Here is a 13,314-nt window from a genome sequence, read left to right on the forward strand (position 1 = left end):
GTTGACCCGCATACATTTCGACGTCAGTTTTTGTTGTCACTGTCGTTTAGTAGATCAACGAAACCATGCCAGTGATGCGGTCGAGACTTTGTTAAACGAATTCAGCACTTGACACAACAGGACAACAATGCAGACCGCAAGAGGCTCTTATCATAACCTGGCTGCGCTGGTAGAAGGTGGATTGGGCCAGGAGGTGCAGCCCAGCCCGCTGTCAGGACTTGGCCGCCCACTCGCAACCTCGCGACTGAGCCAGGAGAGCCATGAAGGGAAAACGACAAGGTAATTCGTCATGTGGAAAAGCATGTTATGTAACGAGCTCACTGCGCTTCATGTGGTGGTTTGCCGGCAGGCTTATTATCGTGTCCAACCACCTGCCGCTGCGAGTAAAGCGGGCCACCACGAGCTGGGAGTTCGAATGGGACGAGGATGCTCTCGTTGGGCAGGCAAAGGCAAGTGAACTGGCGGCCGAGCGGGAGTGACTGGCCGCTTCATGCCTGAAAGCTGCTCTCTTTGCCGCGGTGCAGGAGGGCATTCCGTCCGACCTCGAGGTTATGTATGTCGGATCTCTCCCAGTGGACGTCGCGTTGGAGGAGCAGGACGTAAGTATAATCGGGCTGGCGTAGGGCACGCTGACTGTGCACACGACGCAATTTCGGTTGCTGCGTGCCGCTCCGCAGGCGGTGGCCGCCCAGCTGAAACGGCTATACAACTGCTGTCCGGTTTTCATGGAAAAGGAGTTGAAGGAGAAGTTCTACAAAGGTAAGGATTTGGCGGGGGCCGGTTCCGGCAGGGTTGGTTTCGGTTTCGGCGGCACGCAGGGCTACGCTGCGCTGCCCTCGGGTCCTCGGCGCCCAGCGGCTCACACGCAAAGCCGAGGACTTTCAGCAAGGACACACGATCATGACACAGAGGCTGAGCAACACGCGCAGTTCGCGACATGATAGTGCTGGCGGCCGAAGCAGCCGGGCGGCACACCACCACCGGATGCAGGCAGGCGCCTGCAACGCGTCTGGCCTAGCACGCCCCGGCACAGGCTGGGAGGGGGCTATGAGAGGCAGCGGGCGGCACCAGCAGTGGAGCACAGCCCCCAGCCCAGCCCAGCGCAACAGCGCCGGCCGCCACCCGGCTGCGGGGCCGGGGACTGCGCCGTTGGCATCCGCAGTTCTGCCAGACGCAATTGGCTGCGGCAGTGGGAGGTCGTGCCGCAGAGGCCTGATCCCAAACACACGGGCGCAGCTGCAGCTGCGGCTGCAGCTGCATGATGTCATGCGCGCCGCAGCCTTAGCCTGACGGGCCAGGCGTAGACCGCACACGGCCCCCAACATACACACACACACACACACACACACACACACACACACACACACACACACACACACACACACTGGGGCAACATCGCCCAACGCGGAGCTCGGTAACCGGCGTAGGTATTGGTCCGTAACTGCGCACGCGTGTTCAGCGGCTTTGTTCCGTTTGTTTTTGTGTTTAACACACACACACACACACACACACGGCCCGCAGAATACACACACACGGTCTCCATCACTCGCATCATCCTGCACTGGCCCTCGCAGGCTGCTGCAAGCAGCAGATGTGGCCGCTGTTCCACTACGTGCTGCCCATGTCGCCGGAGAGCTCGGGCCGGTTCGACCAGGAGATGTGGCAGGCCTACGTCAAGGCGAACAAGGTGCGGCGGGGGGCAGAGGGGGGTACTTTGTTCCAAACCCAACTAATGGGGGGGGTCTTGCATGCCTGAGCCCAACGAAGTAGGGGGGAGGGGGGAGGCGGGAGGGGCGGCGCGGGGCGTGAGGCGGGCCGGAGCTGGGGCTGGGGCAGGAGAAAGAGGGGTCTGGGTAGCCGTCCGCACAAGGCGGGCTTGGGTAAGGGGGTTTGGGGAGGGGCTGCAGGAGGACGGGGCCCGCAGTGTCAGGGGGGAACGTCCTGCAGCCCGTGCGGCCAGGTGGCGGGGAGCGCTCTTCATGCCGCACACGGGCGCGGAGGCGGAGGCGGAGGCGGCGGTTGAGCGGCGGAGGTGGATGCGGAGGCGGATGCGGAGGCGGAGGCGGGCGACACAGTCTCATGCGGCTGGCGGGGGACATGGGCAGTGGGTAGCCGTCCATGGGGAGGGGGCGACTGGCAAGCGGTGTCGGCGGTGGCGGCGCTGACGATGTCTGGCGGTGAAATGCAGCCGGTGCGGGCGGGCGCCCGTGGCGCCTGCAAAGCACACGCACACACTCTTTCCCTTCCCCGGGTACTCTTTCAATAGTAGCAGCCCCCCCATATGTCGCTCTGTGACTTCTCGCGTCTTGGCGCATCACGCGTTTCGTTTCCGCCTCCCCCTGGCCGCCGTGGCCTTCTCGCAGGTGTTCTGCGAGAAGGTGGTTGAGGAGTCGGCCACCGACACCGACTACGTGTGGATCCATGACTACCACTTGCTTGTGCTGCCCTCGCTGCTGCGCAAGCGCTTCAACCGCATCCGCTGCGGCCTGTTCCTGCACTCGCCCTTCCCCTCCTCCGAGATATTCCGCACCTTCCCCAAGCGCGAGGAGCTGCTGCGCTCGCTGCTCAACGCCGACCTCATCGGTGGGTGTGGGCGCACAGAGGGGGGGGCTGGGGGCTTGGGGGAGGGATGGGCGGGTGGGGCTGGGGGCTGGGGCTGGGGGTGGGTGCGGAGGGATGGGGGCTGGGGCTGGGGGCTGGGGCTTGGGGCTGGGGCCTGGGGCGGAGGGATGGGGCGGGGGGGGCTGGGGCCTGGGGTGGAGGGGGGGGACTGGGGGCTGGGGCGGGGAAGCACCAGCAGCTGGGATGGAAAGGCAGAGCAGCAGCCGTGGCCGTGGCCGTGACCGGGCGTGCAGGAGACGTGTGTCGTGGGAAGCCATGTGCTTGGGAGGCGCTGAAGTCACAGGGGAGTACAAAGGGAGTATGTGTGCGCAACAGCCCTTGAACTGCCCCTCCTCCCTTCCGCTCACTACGCCTTCCCACTCTCCCCCATCCCCACGCCCACCCCTCAACACCCTTACCCTCCTTCTCCCCACAGGCTTCCACACGTTCGACTACGCGCGCCACTTCCTGTCCTGCTGCAGCCGCATGCTGGGCCTGGAGCACGAGACCTCGCGCGGCTCCATCACCATCGACTACTACGGCCGCACCGTGGGCATCAAGATCATGCCCACAGGTGGGTGTGCGTGGGCGTGTGTGTGTGTTAAAGAGCACAAGGAAAACGTGTGTGTGTGTGTACTGCGTGTGTGTGTTAAAAATGAAACGAAAGCCCGCCCAGACGACGCGTGTGTGAGTGTGTGTGTGTGTGTGTGTGTGTGCGGGGGACTGTGGCTGTGGGGCTTGAGAGGGCGGGGTGGCTACTGGAGGGGACGTGGGAGCAGGGGATGGAGCGGGGTTTGGAATGGGGAAAGGCGGGGATGGTTGGCTCAGCGAAAAGGGAGGTCCTCGTCCACACGTCAAGACACCTTCCTCCTCCTCCCCCTCACCTGCCCTCAGGCGTGAACCCCAAGCGCTACCTGGACGGCTTCAGCTGGGACGAGTTCAAGTGGCGGCGCGGCGAGCTGGTGGCGCAGTACGGCGGGCTGACGGTGCTGGTGGGCTGCGACGACCTGGACGTGTTCAAGGTGGGGGTGTGTGGGGGTGGGTGGGGGAGGGGTGTGTGTGGGGGGAAGGGGGGGCAGGGGGAGGGGAGGGGCAAGGGCGCGGGGCGGAGGCACTGGCACCCGGGTGAGGTAGGAACGAGAGGGGCGGAGGAGGGGGGGGGGGGTTCACGAGGATGTGCTGGGTTGTGGGGTGTCGGAGATGCAGGGGCGGATGGCGGGGGCAGCGCGGGTAAGGGGGATTGGGAGGATGGACCCCAAGAGGATGAACTCCAAAGCGGGACCAGTTGCTTCTCACGGGATGGGATGCGGAGGCCGAGCGGTGCAGTGGGCGCGGTGGGTGGTGGGTGGTGGCGACCCAGGGTTGGGTCAAGTGCCGGGTGGAGGGGCGGGTGTGGGAGTGGGGGCTGCATGCGGCTCGAAGCCATGCAGCCGGAAGCCCCTGGGACAGCCAGAAGGTCGGTCATCGGTAGGGGGGTTTGGAGCGTAGGGACGCGAGCTGAACACATACACACACACGTCCTGTGTGTTTGCTTCCCTTGTGCTCTTTGAAACCCACGTCACGGCACCTTACACCTCTGCACCTGGCAGGGTGTTGAGCTCAAGCTGCTGGCGCTGGAGCGGCTGCTGGACACACACCCCGAGTGGCGGGGGCAGCTGGTGCTGGTGCAGGTGGGCGTAGGGGGGGGGTCGCATGTGTGCGTGTGCGTGTGCGTGTGTGTGTGTGTGTGTGTGTGTTTTGGGGCCTACCGTGGGGATGTGGTGGGCCCGGTGGGCGCGGCACGGGCGGGCGCATGAGAAACGGGGCCGGGGTCCTGGGCTCCTGGCGGGCTGCGCTGCCGTGACGCAGCAGCTCCCCACGGCCGCTGTCAAGTGACCCCTGCTCTCGCCCGCCCCCCACCTGCTCCCGCGCCTGCTGCGCCGCCCCTGTCCATGCAGATCACCAACCCGCCTCGCTCCACGGGTCGCGACATTGCGGAGCTGCACCGCTGCGTGCTGGGGCTGGTGGACAGCATCAACCGCAAGTACGGCAAGGGCTCCTACCAGCCGGTGCAGGTGAGGGCCGGGAATAGGGGGGCGGACTTGAGGGGGGAGGGGGACTGGAGGGCGGAGGGAGAGAGGGGAGCGTGCTTGGGGGACTGCTGGGGGACGGCTGGACGTCAATGGGTGGGTGGCGGTCACGGGGTTGGGCCACCGAGCAAGCCTATTGCGGTATGCTACTGGAATACCTTCCAGCTCAATTTCATCGCACTCGCTCACCCCTTCTCGCCCCCCTATCAACACCATGTCGTCTTGACTTATCATGCATGGAAACCCCCCTCCCCTCTGGTCTACCGTCTACCATTTCCTTTCCTAGTCATAAATGTAACCCCTCCTCTCCCTCCTCCCCCACCTCCACCTCCCCTCCCCAGTACCTGGAGCGGCACGTGCCACTGCACGAGCGCATGGCCTTCTACTCCATTGCCGACTGCGCCGTGGTCACCGCCACCCGCGACGGCATGAACCTGGTGCCGTACGAGTACGTGGTGTGCCGCCAGGGGCCGGACGGCTGGGACGGCGGCGCGGCGGCGGGCGGCGCGCCGGGCGGCGGCGGCAGCAAGCGGGAGAGCATGCTGGTGGTGTCGGGTGAGTGGGGGTCGAGTGGTGGGTTTGCAAAGACGGTTGGGAAATCGGTATAGGATGCACTGAAGGCTGCAGGCGAAGTCGTTACCAAATGAGCGGCCATCCGGGCGATGGCGGAAAGGGGGGTAGGGGTGAGGAAGGGTGAGGTCGTGGCGTGCGGGGTGTGGGCGTGGATATGGGGATGCTGGGGTTGCGCAGAGAAGGGGCTGACCTGTTGGTGCCACGGGTGTGGCGTCGGCGGGTGGGCGGGTGGGCACTCGGCGGCCAGTGCCACCGCGCAGCACAGCGCAGCCCTGCAGTGGTGATGGGGGCAGGCTCACCGGCTGTGTGGGCACATGGAGGGAAGGGACGGCTGCGCGGGGCGCTGGAGGTGGAGCACGGTGCGGCGGCGCCCCGGGTGTGGGGCACTGCAGCCGGCGGCGCGATCCACCCCCACAAGCCTGCGGTCCACTCACCACTCCCTCACCAACCCCTCACCCAAAGCTTCTCCTCACCGCCCTCCCCTCGCCCCCCCTCACCACCACCACCACCACACGCAGAGTTCGTGGGCTGCTCGCCCTCGCTGTCGGGCGCCATCCGCGTCAACCCCTGGTCGGTGGAGTCCACGGCGGACGGCATCTACGCCGCCATCAAGCTGCCCCGCGAGCACCGCGCGCTGCGGCACGACAAGCACTGGCGCTACGTGAGCCAGCACACAGTGGCCTACTGGGCCACCAGCTTCGTGGCGGACCTGCAGGTGAAGCGGTGGGGTGGGGTGGGGTGGGGTGAGGGGGTGGGGTGGGTGGGGTGAGGGAGGAGGGAGGAGAGGGGAAGGGAGGGAGGGAGGGAGGTGAGGGGAAGGGGCGGAGGGAGAGAGGGAGGGAGGGTGGGGTGTAGATACCAGACCAAACTAAACCAAACCCAATGCAATAGAGCGAAGAGGAGGAGGGGAGGTTGCAAGGTTGGAACAGTGGGAACAGAGTATCAGCAGGTGAGGGGTGGGGTGGGGCGGGGTTGCAGTGCATGTGGAGGACGGAGTGGAAAGATCACAGATACAGTAGGGGGGAGCGAGCGGGGAGGGTTGTGTACCCAAGCCCAACAGGGGGCGGGAGGGCAAGAGGGCACGTGGCCACACGGATGGTCTCCTTCCACCCATTTGTGTCAACTGTGGCGCATCGCGCCAGTGTATCGCCTCACCGCGCCAATGTATCGCCATCACCCTCCCCACCTCGTCATGCCTGCCACCCGCCATGTCAACGCCACCTCGACATCTGCCGCCTGCTTACGAGTCATGCCTGCAACCCCCTCCCCCCCCCCCACACACACAGCGTGTGACCAAGAACCACGTGGCCATGAAGTGCTACGGGCTGGGTCTGGGTCTGGACACCTTCCGTATGGTGGCGCTGGACGCCAACTTCAGGAGGCTGGAGGAGCGCGCAGTGGCGGCCAGCTACGCAAGGTGAGGGGTGGATGGTGGGTAGTGGGGGGTGGGTGGGTGGGATGGGGTGGAGGTTGGGGTTAGGCAGGGCGAGTGGGGGTGGTTGGGTTACGAACGCAAACTGCGCTGTGCGCACTGCAAGTTGGTTGGGTGGGTTACAGGCATATGACCAGTAAGGCGATTGATTCAACTTCCCAGCCCCACATCTTCCTCTCCTCACCTTTCCCTCCCTCCCTCCCTCGCTCCCTCCCCCCAGCTCCCACTTCCGCGCCTTCTTCCTGGACTATGACGGCACCCTCACCGGCGCCTCGCCGCTGTCCGCCTCCGCCGCCGCCTCCGCCGCCTCCTCCTCCTCCGGCCTCACCGCCGGCGGCCACCACGGCCCCGGCGGCCTGGCCCCAGCCGAGCCGCTGCTGGCGGTGCTGCGGGCGCTGGTGGCGGACCCGCGCAACCGGGTGTTCCTGTTCAGCTCCAGCCCCAAGGCCGACCTCACGCAGTGGTTTGCGTCCATTGTGAGCGTGGGGGAGGGGAGGGGAGGGGAGGGGAGGGGAGGGGAGGGGAGGGGAGGGGAGGGGAGGGGAGGGGAGACTGGGGCGGGAGGTCGGATGTAGGGGGTCATGGAAATGTGGGACAGGCGCGGCCCGCTGGACGGGCTGAAGGGGTCCTGGGGGCTTGGGGGCTTGGACGGCCGACACGCGCACTGCGCCTACTACCCAGCCGCACTGACACCGCCGCGCTGCCTCCCTCCCTCCGATTGCTTTTCCCCCAAGGCTGCCTACCATCTACCATATCCTTAGCTGACCATTATTGTAACCCACCCTCCCGCTCTTCCTCTCCCTCTCCCCCCAAAGCCGTCCCTGGGCCTGGTGGCGGAGAACGGCTTCTTCCTGCGCGCCATCGGCAGCGCCGCCTGGGAGACCGCAGTGCCGCACGCCGACTTCAGGTGTGCAGGGGCCAGCGATGAGGCGGCTGCTGCTGCTGCTATTGGTGCTGCTGATGTTGCTGCTGTTGGGGAGCGATGGAGGCAGGCGTTTGGGAACGCGGGGGGTGGGGGACGTGGGTGGGGCGCGTTACGGGAAGGGGGGTTCAAGCGGGGGTTTGTAGATACCAGCCCAAACTAAACCAAACCCAATGCAATAGAGCGAGGGGGCTAGGTACGGGGGCACGCAGCTGTCGTGACTGTGTGAGGGCCTTGGCAACAGCGGCGCGGGAACGGGTGCCGCTGCGTTGATGTGACGTGGCACTGCCTTGCCCCGGTGGGAACAGCCCTGGCGCCGCCAGCCTGCCCGAACAGTCATTCCCCCACCTCCGCGGCCTCCACATCAACACATCCCCCACGTGCCTCCCCCCACCACCGCTGCCACTCCGCTTGTTATCAATGCATCATGTTATCAATGCATCATCAACGTAACCTCCCTGCCTCCCTCACCCCAACTCCCCCCCTGCTCCGCAGCTGGAAGCGCATGGCGGCGCCCATCCTGCAGCAGTACGTGGAGAGCACGGACGGCTCCAGCGTGGAGGCCAAGGAGAGCGCGCTGGTGTGGCACTACAGGGACGCAGACCCGGACTTTGGCGCGTGGCAGGTGTGTGTGTGTGGGGTGGGGGGTGGGGGGGGTTGGGGTGGGGGAGGGGTTACTTGCCCGAGCCCACAGAAAACGGGGGCTATTGGTGGGGCGAGGGCGCGTCGAGGCTCTGCAAGTATGCAAATGAAGAAGGCGCGAGCACCAGCCGCAGCAAGACAAGTTGCTGCCCCCGGAGGGGTTGGGCTGGTATTTTCAACCCCCCCAACCCCTCCATCCAACCGCCACCCAACCCACCCGACCCCGCCCCCGCCCACCTCCCCCGGCGCAGGCCAAGGAGCTGCTGGACCACCTGGAGGGCGTGCTGTCCAACAAGCCCGTGGAGATCGTGGGAGGGCAGGGGTACGTGGAGATCAAGCCGCAGGTGAGCAGGAGGGGCGGGGGCCGGGCAGACAGAGGAGATGGGGGGGGAGGGTGCAGGAGGGGGGAGGGTGCTGAGGCGAGGTGGCGGGCTGGGCCCTGCGGGCTGGGGGGCGGGGGAGCGCGGCGAAACCGTGCCCAGGCGCCAACGTTTGTGGGAGCCGGCGGCCGCCGCCCCAAGATTGCCTACCGTCTACCAAATCCTTACTTTATCATGAATGTACCCCACACCCCCCCTTCCTCCGCACCCCACACACGACTGCAGGGCGTGTCCAAGGGCCGTGCGCTGGAGCGCCTGCTCGCCGCCGCCTCCGCACCCGCCTCCGCGCCCGCCGCACCCGCGGCCGCCGCCGCCGCGGCCTCGCCGCCGCCCGCCCCCTCGCCCTCCTCCAGCCCCGCGCACGGCGGCCTGGTGGGCCCGCGGCCTGCCGGGGCGGGGTCGGCTGCGGGCGGCCTGGGCGGCCCTGACTTCATGCTGTGTGTGGGCGACGACCGCAGCGATGAGGACATGTACACCAGCATTGAGAACATGAAGAGCCTGCCCACCATGACCGCAGAGGTGGGGCATGAGGGGCCAGAGCGGGGGGGGGGTCCGGGGGCTGGGCGGGCGGGTGGGTGGGTGGATGCGTGTGCGTGTGTGGAGAGGGGCTTTCCAGGCGTCCGGGGCAAACGTCTGATTCGGAAATCTCTTTTGCCCCTGCCCCATGCATGCCTGCTCACACCGCGTCTCGCTCCCTTGTCCAAACACACACACGCACGCAGGCCGTAACTCTGCATCGCATACACTGTTCCTACGCGTAATGTTTTTCTTGTGCTCTTTACCACACCCACTCACGCAGGTGTTTGCCTGCACCGTGGGCCAGAAGCCCAGCCGCGCGCCCTTCTACCTGAACGACCCCGTGGAGGTGCTGCAGCTGCTGGCGCGACTGGTCAACGTGCCGCTGACGCAGCAGCCCGTCAACTAGGCAGCGCAGGCATACAGGCAGACAGCTGCCCAGGCTAGCTAGCTGGCGGGTTGGGCTGGCTGGCTGGCTGCTGGCTGGCTGGCTGGTTTGGGCTGATTGGCTGGCTGGCTGGCTGGCTGGCTCGATGTGTGGCTCGCGCGGGCCGACATATCTGGTGCGCAGCCCGGCACAGCTACACCGCAACTAGCCCATGTCTGGGCCGGTAGTTCGGCTGCGTCAGAGAGCGGGCCAGGCCAGGGGGACGAGGACCGGTGAACCGCCGGCGGCGGGGCCGAGTCAAACGCTGACGTGTTTGCTCCGAGACGGTGGTGTGTCGTCATGCAGTTAGCGACATGCCCGCCTGCGAGCCCGTTGAATGGCCGGCCGCGGCGGTGGAGCAGGCGCGCGGGGGGGGGGGGGCGCGCCAGGGGCTGCGGACACCCTGTGTGGGCATGAAGCGGTGGCGGCAAGGGCACGGAGGCCAGCGGGCCAGGTGGTCAGCGGCCTGCGCACTGAGCGCTTCGACGGCGGGTGTGGCGGTGGCGTGTCGTATCCCATGCGGGAATGGGCGCACTGAACCCAATTCACGATACGGAGAATGCACGCTGCATGTGGGGCTGGGATGGGTATGGCTGGGTTAAGCAAGGGTAGGGCAGCGCGAGGCGGGGCAGCGCAGGGCTGTGATTGCGCCTAATACGCGATCATGCCTGCTGCGTCCTGTGTTTTACGCCGCGTTGCGCTGTGGGAACGATCGACGCATTGTTACACCACTAGGCACGCGTGTGCTGTGTGCCGCAAATTCCAAAGATGGTGTGAAGCGGGGTGCGGGGGTGGCCGTATAGTTGGTGCGTCGGAAGATAGTGGTGTGGGCGGCGGCACCGGCACCGGTGCGTGTGCGCTTGGACGTGAACTAAGCCAAGGCTGGATGCGTCTGCCGCACGGGCCTAAGCGCTGGTGTCCAGACCACCAGTGTAGGTGGTGGTAGCAGTGGTGTGGGCGGTGAAGGCGCCGACAGGCGAGGAGCCCGTGCGGGGAGCCCCAGCAACAACCGGACAAGTCGCGTGATTGCGTGACTTGGGGCAGTGCCCGTGAGGCGGTGTGGATGTGTGATGGCAAGAGCCGGCTGTGGGGGCCGGTCAGGGCGCTGATGGTGCGCTTCCGGGGTTCGGTGCCTCACGGGGTTGGTGTGCGGCGGTGGCGCTGGGTAGCACGGCCCTTTGATGCGCCTGCGGATGCGCCACGTTGCGCAAGTAGAGACAGGCGCCGCCTGGGTTACATATATGAGTAACGTGACAGCAACGCATTTGCTGCGTTTTGTTTGCGCCTGTGGCGTCAGGTGCAGCCCGGCGGTAGCGCATGATGTGGATGTCAGGGTGAGGGCTCGGTTGAAAGGGGCGCAAAAGACTGGCCGAATCCGGGAGTGCGCTGGCGCGCGACGCGGTCACGAAGTATATATTTGGTAATGCAATGCCATGAAGCTATGACCTACGCTTCAGGTGTGCCAGTCTGGGCTGCGTCGTGTGATGGGTTCGTGCCACGGAAGCTCCGAGCGCGTGACACCTTTCCCAGCTAGGCAGAGACTACACAGTCTGGAGCATGGAATGCTTACATCTTTATCTGCGGGCCCCAGAAAGTTTGCCGCTTTCATCGCCATCGCGGGCCCCATGCACTTGCGCGCACCGCGTTTAGTCGCCCGCCCCACCCACAGTCCTCCCTCTTTCTCCAAACAAAAGAAGCAAAATGGCCGAGACTCTGACTCTGCGCGCCACCCTGAAGGGCCACACCAACTGGGTGACGGCCATCGCCACCCCTCTGGACCCCTCGTCCAACACCCTCCTGTCCGCTTCGCGGTGCGTCCAACTAGGCCTCAAAGTAGTCTTCTTCACCAGGCAGTGAAGCATAGAAAACAGCGCCAAAAGAACCAGCCGCCGCATTTCTGCCCGCGCCTACGCCCATCGCCGGCTATCGGCTGCCGCGTTATTGCTGCAATCAGTGCACGTGTTGTAGCGCTGGATCGCTGGAGCTGAGCTGTTCTGGAGCGTTCTTGCTGAAATTGCCCTTCTCTCCTTGCCCGCAGCGACAAGAGCGTGCTGGTCTGGGAGCTGGAGCGCTCGGAGTCCAACTACGGCTACGCCCGTAAGGCTCTGCGCGGCCACAGCCACTTCGTGCAGGACGTGGTCATCTCCTCCGATGGCCAGTTCTGCCTGACTGGCTCGTGGGACGGCACCCTGCGTCTGTGGGACCTGAACACCGGCACCACCACCCGCCGCTTCGTGGGCCACACCAAGGATGTGCTGTCCGTGGCTTTCTCGGTGGACAACCGCCAGGTGGGGCGGCAAGGCCAAGGCGAAGGAGGGGGGAGGTCGGCAGGCGGGGTAGCGCGTGGATGCCCGGCGGAGGAAACCACCGCGGTGCCAGTGTGCTGATGTGTAGGGGTTGCCATGAGCTCATACCTGGCTGCATGCTTCACCACAGGATTACTTCCCCAGAGGATTACTGCCTTCCACAGTGGACATGCCCTGACGCTTTCCGGCCCTCCGGACCTCCCGCAAACGCCCACAGATCGTGTCGGGCTCGCGCGACAAGACCATCAAGCTGTGGAACACCCTGGGCGAGTGCAAGTACACCATTGGCGAGCCCGAGGGCCACACCGAGTGGGTGTCGTGCGTGCGCTTCTCGCCCATGACCACCAACCCCATCATCGTGTCCGGCGGCTGGGACAAGATGGTCAAGGTGGGTGTGCGCTGTGCAAAGGCCCGCGTGCCATACTGTTAGGGCAGCTGTTCCTTCCTGCTTTAAGGATGTGCACGCGGTTTACCCACGCAACGAATGGAGTAGTCGACGAATCACTGACGTTGCTTGCTGTGGTATGTCGTGCGCAGGTCTGGAACCTGACCAACTGCAAGCTGAAGAACAACCTGGTGGGCCACCACGGCTACGTCAACACCGTGACCGTCTCCCCCGACGGCTCGCTGTGCGCCTCGGGCGGCAAGGACGGCATTGCCATGCTGTGGGACCTGGCTGAGGGCAAGCGCCTGTACAGCCTGGACGCCGGCGACGTCATCCACTGCCTGTGCTTCTCGCCCAACCGCTACTGGCTGTGCGCCGCCACCCAGTCCTCCATCAAGATCTGGGACCTGGAGAGGTGAGACGCGCAGGATGGCTGGCTGGCGGGCAGGGGAGTGGGAGCACAGGGGTAGGGGCGGGGGAACGCGATCGGGACCGGGAGGGGTTACTCGGCTTGAGATCTGGCCGAGCGCAGGGGGCCGCGCCGATCACGATACGGGTATATCGAAGCCACCCCGCTGTCGTCTTTCCATCAACACACATTTCCTGACCTCCACATCTTCTCCTCCCTTTTCCCTCGCACCACAGCAAGAGCATCGTGGACGACCTGCGCCCCGAGTTCAACATCACCAGCAAGAAGGCCCAGGTGCCCTACTGCGTGTCGCTGGCCTGGTCGGCCGACGGCTCCACCCTGTACAGCGGCTACACCGACGGCCAGATCCGCGTCTGGGCCGTGGGCCACTCCCTGTAAATGCCCAGCCGCGCCTAGCTGCGGCCTGGCCCTGCGGGCCAGGAGCATCGGGAGCTGGAGGGGTTTAGGAGGAGGCGCGCAGCGGCGGCGGCTGCGCCACCTGTTGAGAGGCGGGCGGCGTGCTGCGTCGCGGTGTGTTGAGGATGCGTCGCGGGGCTGCCGGACTGGCGATCTGTAACGCGTTGATGCTGGTCAGTCTCATTTCACGTGTTCTCCCACGTTCTCTCTTGCGGAATGTAAGGTGTGCGTGATG

At 65.7% G+C, this 13,314-nt stretch overlaps 2 protein-coding genes across 2 annotated transcripts; both read left to right on the plus strand.

The window, feature by feature from the left end:
- The first annotated feature begins 18 nt into the window (after window positions 1–18).
- CHLRE_06g278221v5 (uncharacterized protein) lies at window positions 19–11,140 on the plus strand. Its single transcript, XM_043063148.1, has 19 exons — window positions 19–279; window positions 350–449; window positions 525–599; window positions 678–759; window positions 1,575–1,687; window positions 2,364–2,583; window positions 3,038–3,175; window positions 3,496–3,623; window positions 4,191–4,271; window positions 4,539–4,655; window positions 5,012–5,225; window positions 5,762–5,958; window positions 6,530–6,660; window positions 6,896–7,151; window positions 7,491–7,582; window positions 8,093–8,222; window positions 8,491–8,583; window positions 8,845–9,138; window positions 9,419–11,140. Exons 1-19 carry the CDS (start codon window positions 128–130, stop codon window positions 9,542–9,544), a joined length of 2,739 nt encoding a protein of 912 aa, XP_042923852.1. The 5' UTR covers window positions 19–127; the 3' UTR covers window positions 9,545–11,140.
- Window positions 11,141–11,257: 117 nt separating this feature from the next.
- Window positions 11,258–13,313, plus strand: CHLRE_06g278222v5 (uncharacterized protein). The gene is made up of 5 exons (XM_001698013.2): window positions 11,258–11,373; window positions 11,601–11,850; window positions 12,086–12,256; window positions 12,406–12,668; window positions 12,899–13,313. The coding sequence occupies exons 1-5, from the start codon at window positions 11,264–11,266 to the stop codon at window positions 13,059–13,061; spliced, it is 957 nt and encodes a 318-aa protein (XP_001698065.1). The 5' UTR covers window positions 11,258–11,263; the 3' UTR covers window positions 13,062–13,313.
- Window position 13,314: the final 1 nt, after the last annotated feature.

Source organism: Chlamydomonas reinhardtii, chromosome 6 (assembly GCF_000002595.2).
Source record: "Chlamydomonas reinhardtii strain CC-503 cw92 mt+ chromosome 6, whole genome shotgun sequence".
Taxonomy (NCBI): Eukaryota; Viridiplantae; Chlorophyta; class Chlorophyceae; order Chlamydomonadales; family Chlamydomonadaceae; genus Chlamydomonas; species Chlamydomonas reinhardtii.

Coding starts and splice junctions, on each gene's coding strand:
- CHLRE_06g278221v5 (XM_043063148.1), top strand. CDS start 128: ATGCAGACCGCAAGAGGCTCTTATCATAACCTGGCTGCGCTGGTAGAA. Junction 450..524: donor CTCTCGTTGGGCAGGCAAAG/GCAAGTGAACTG, acceptor GCCGCGGTGCAG/GAGGGCATTCCGTCCGACCT. Junction 9,139..9,418: donor TGCCCACCATGACCGCAGAG/GTGGGGCATGAG, acceptor CCACTCACGCAG/GTGTTTGCCTGCACCGTGGG.
- CHLRE_06g278222v5 (XM_001698013.2), top strand. CDS start 11,264: ATGGCCGAGACTCTGACTCTGCGCGCCACCCTGAAGGGCCACACCAAC. Junction 11,374..11,600: donor ACCCTCCTGTCCGCTTCGCG/GTGCGTCCAACT, acceptor CCTTGCCCGCAG/CGACAAGAGCGTGCTGGTCT. Junction 11,851..12,085: donor TCTCGGTGGACAACCGCCAG/GTGGGGCGGCAA, acceptor AAACGCCCACAG/ATCGTGTCGGGCTCGCGCGA.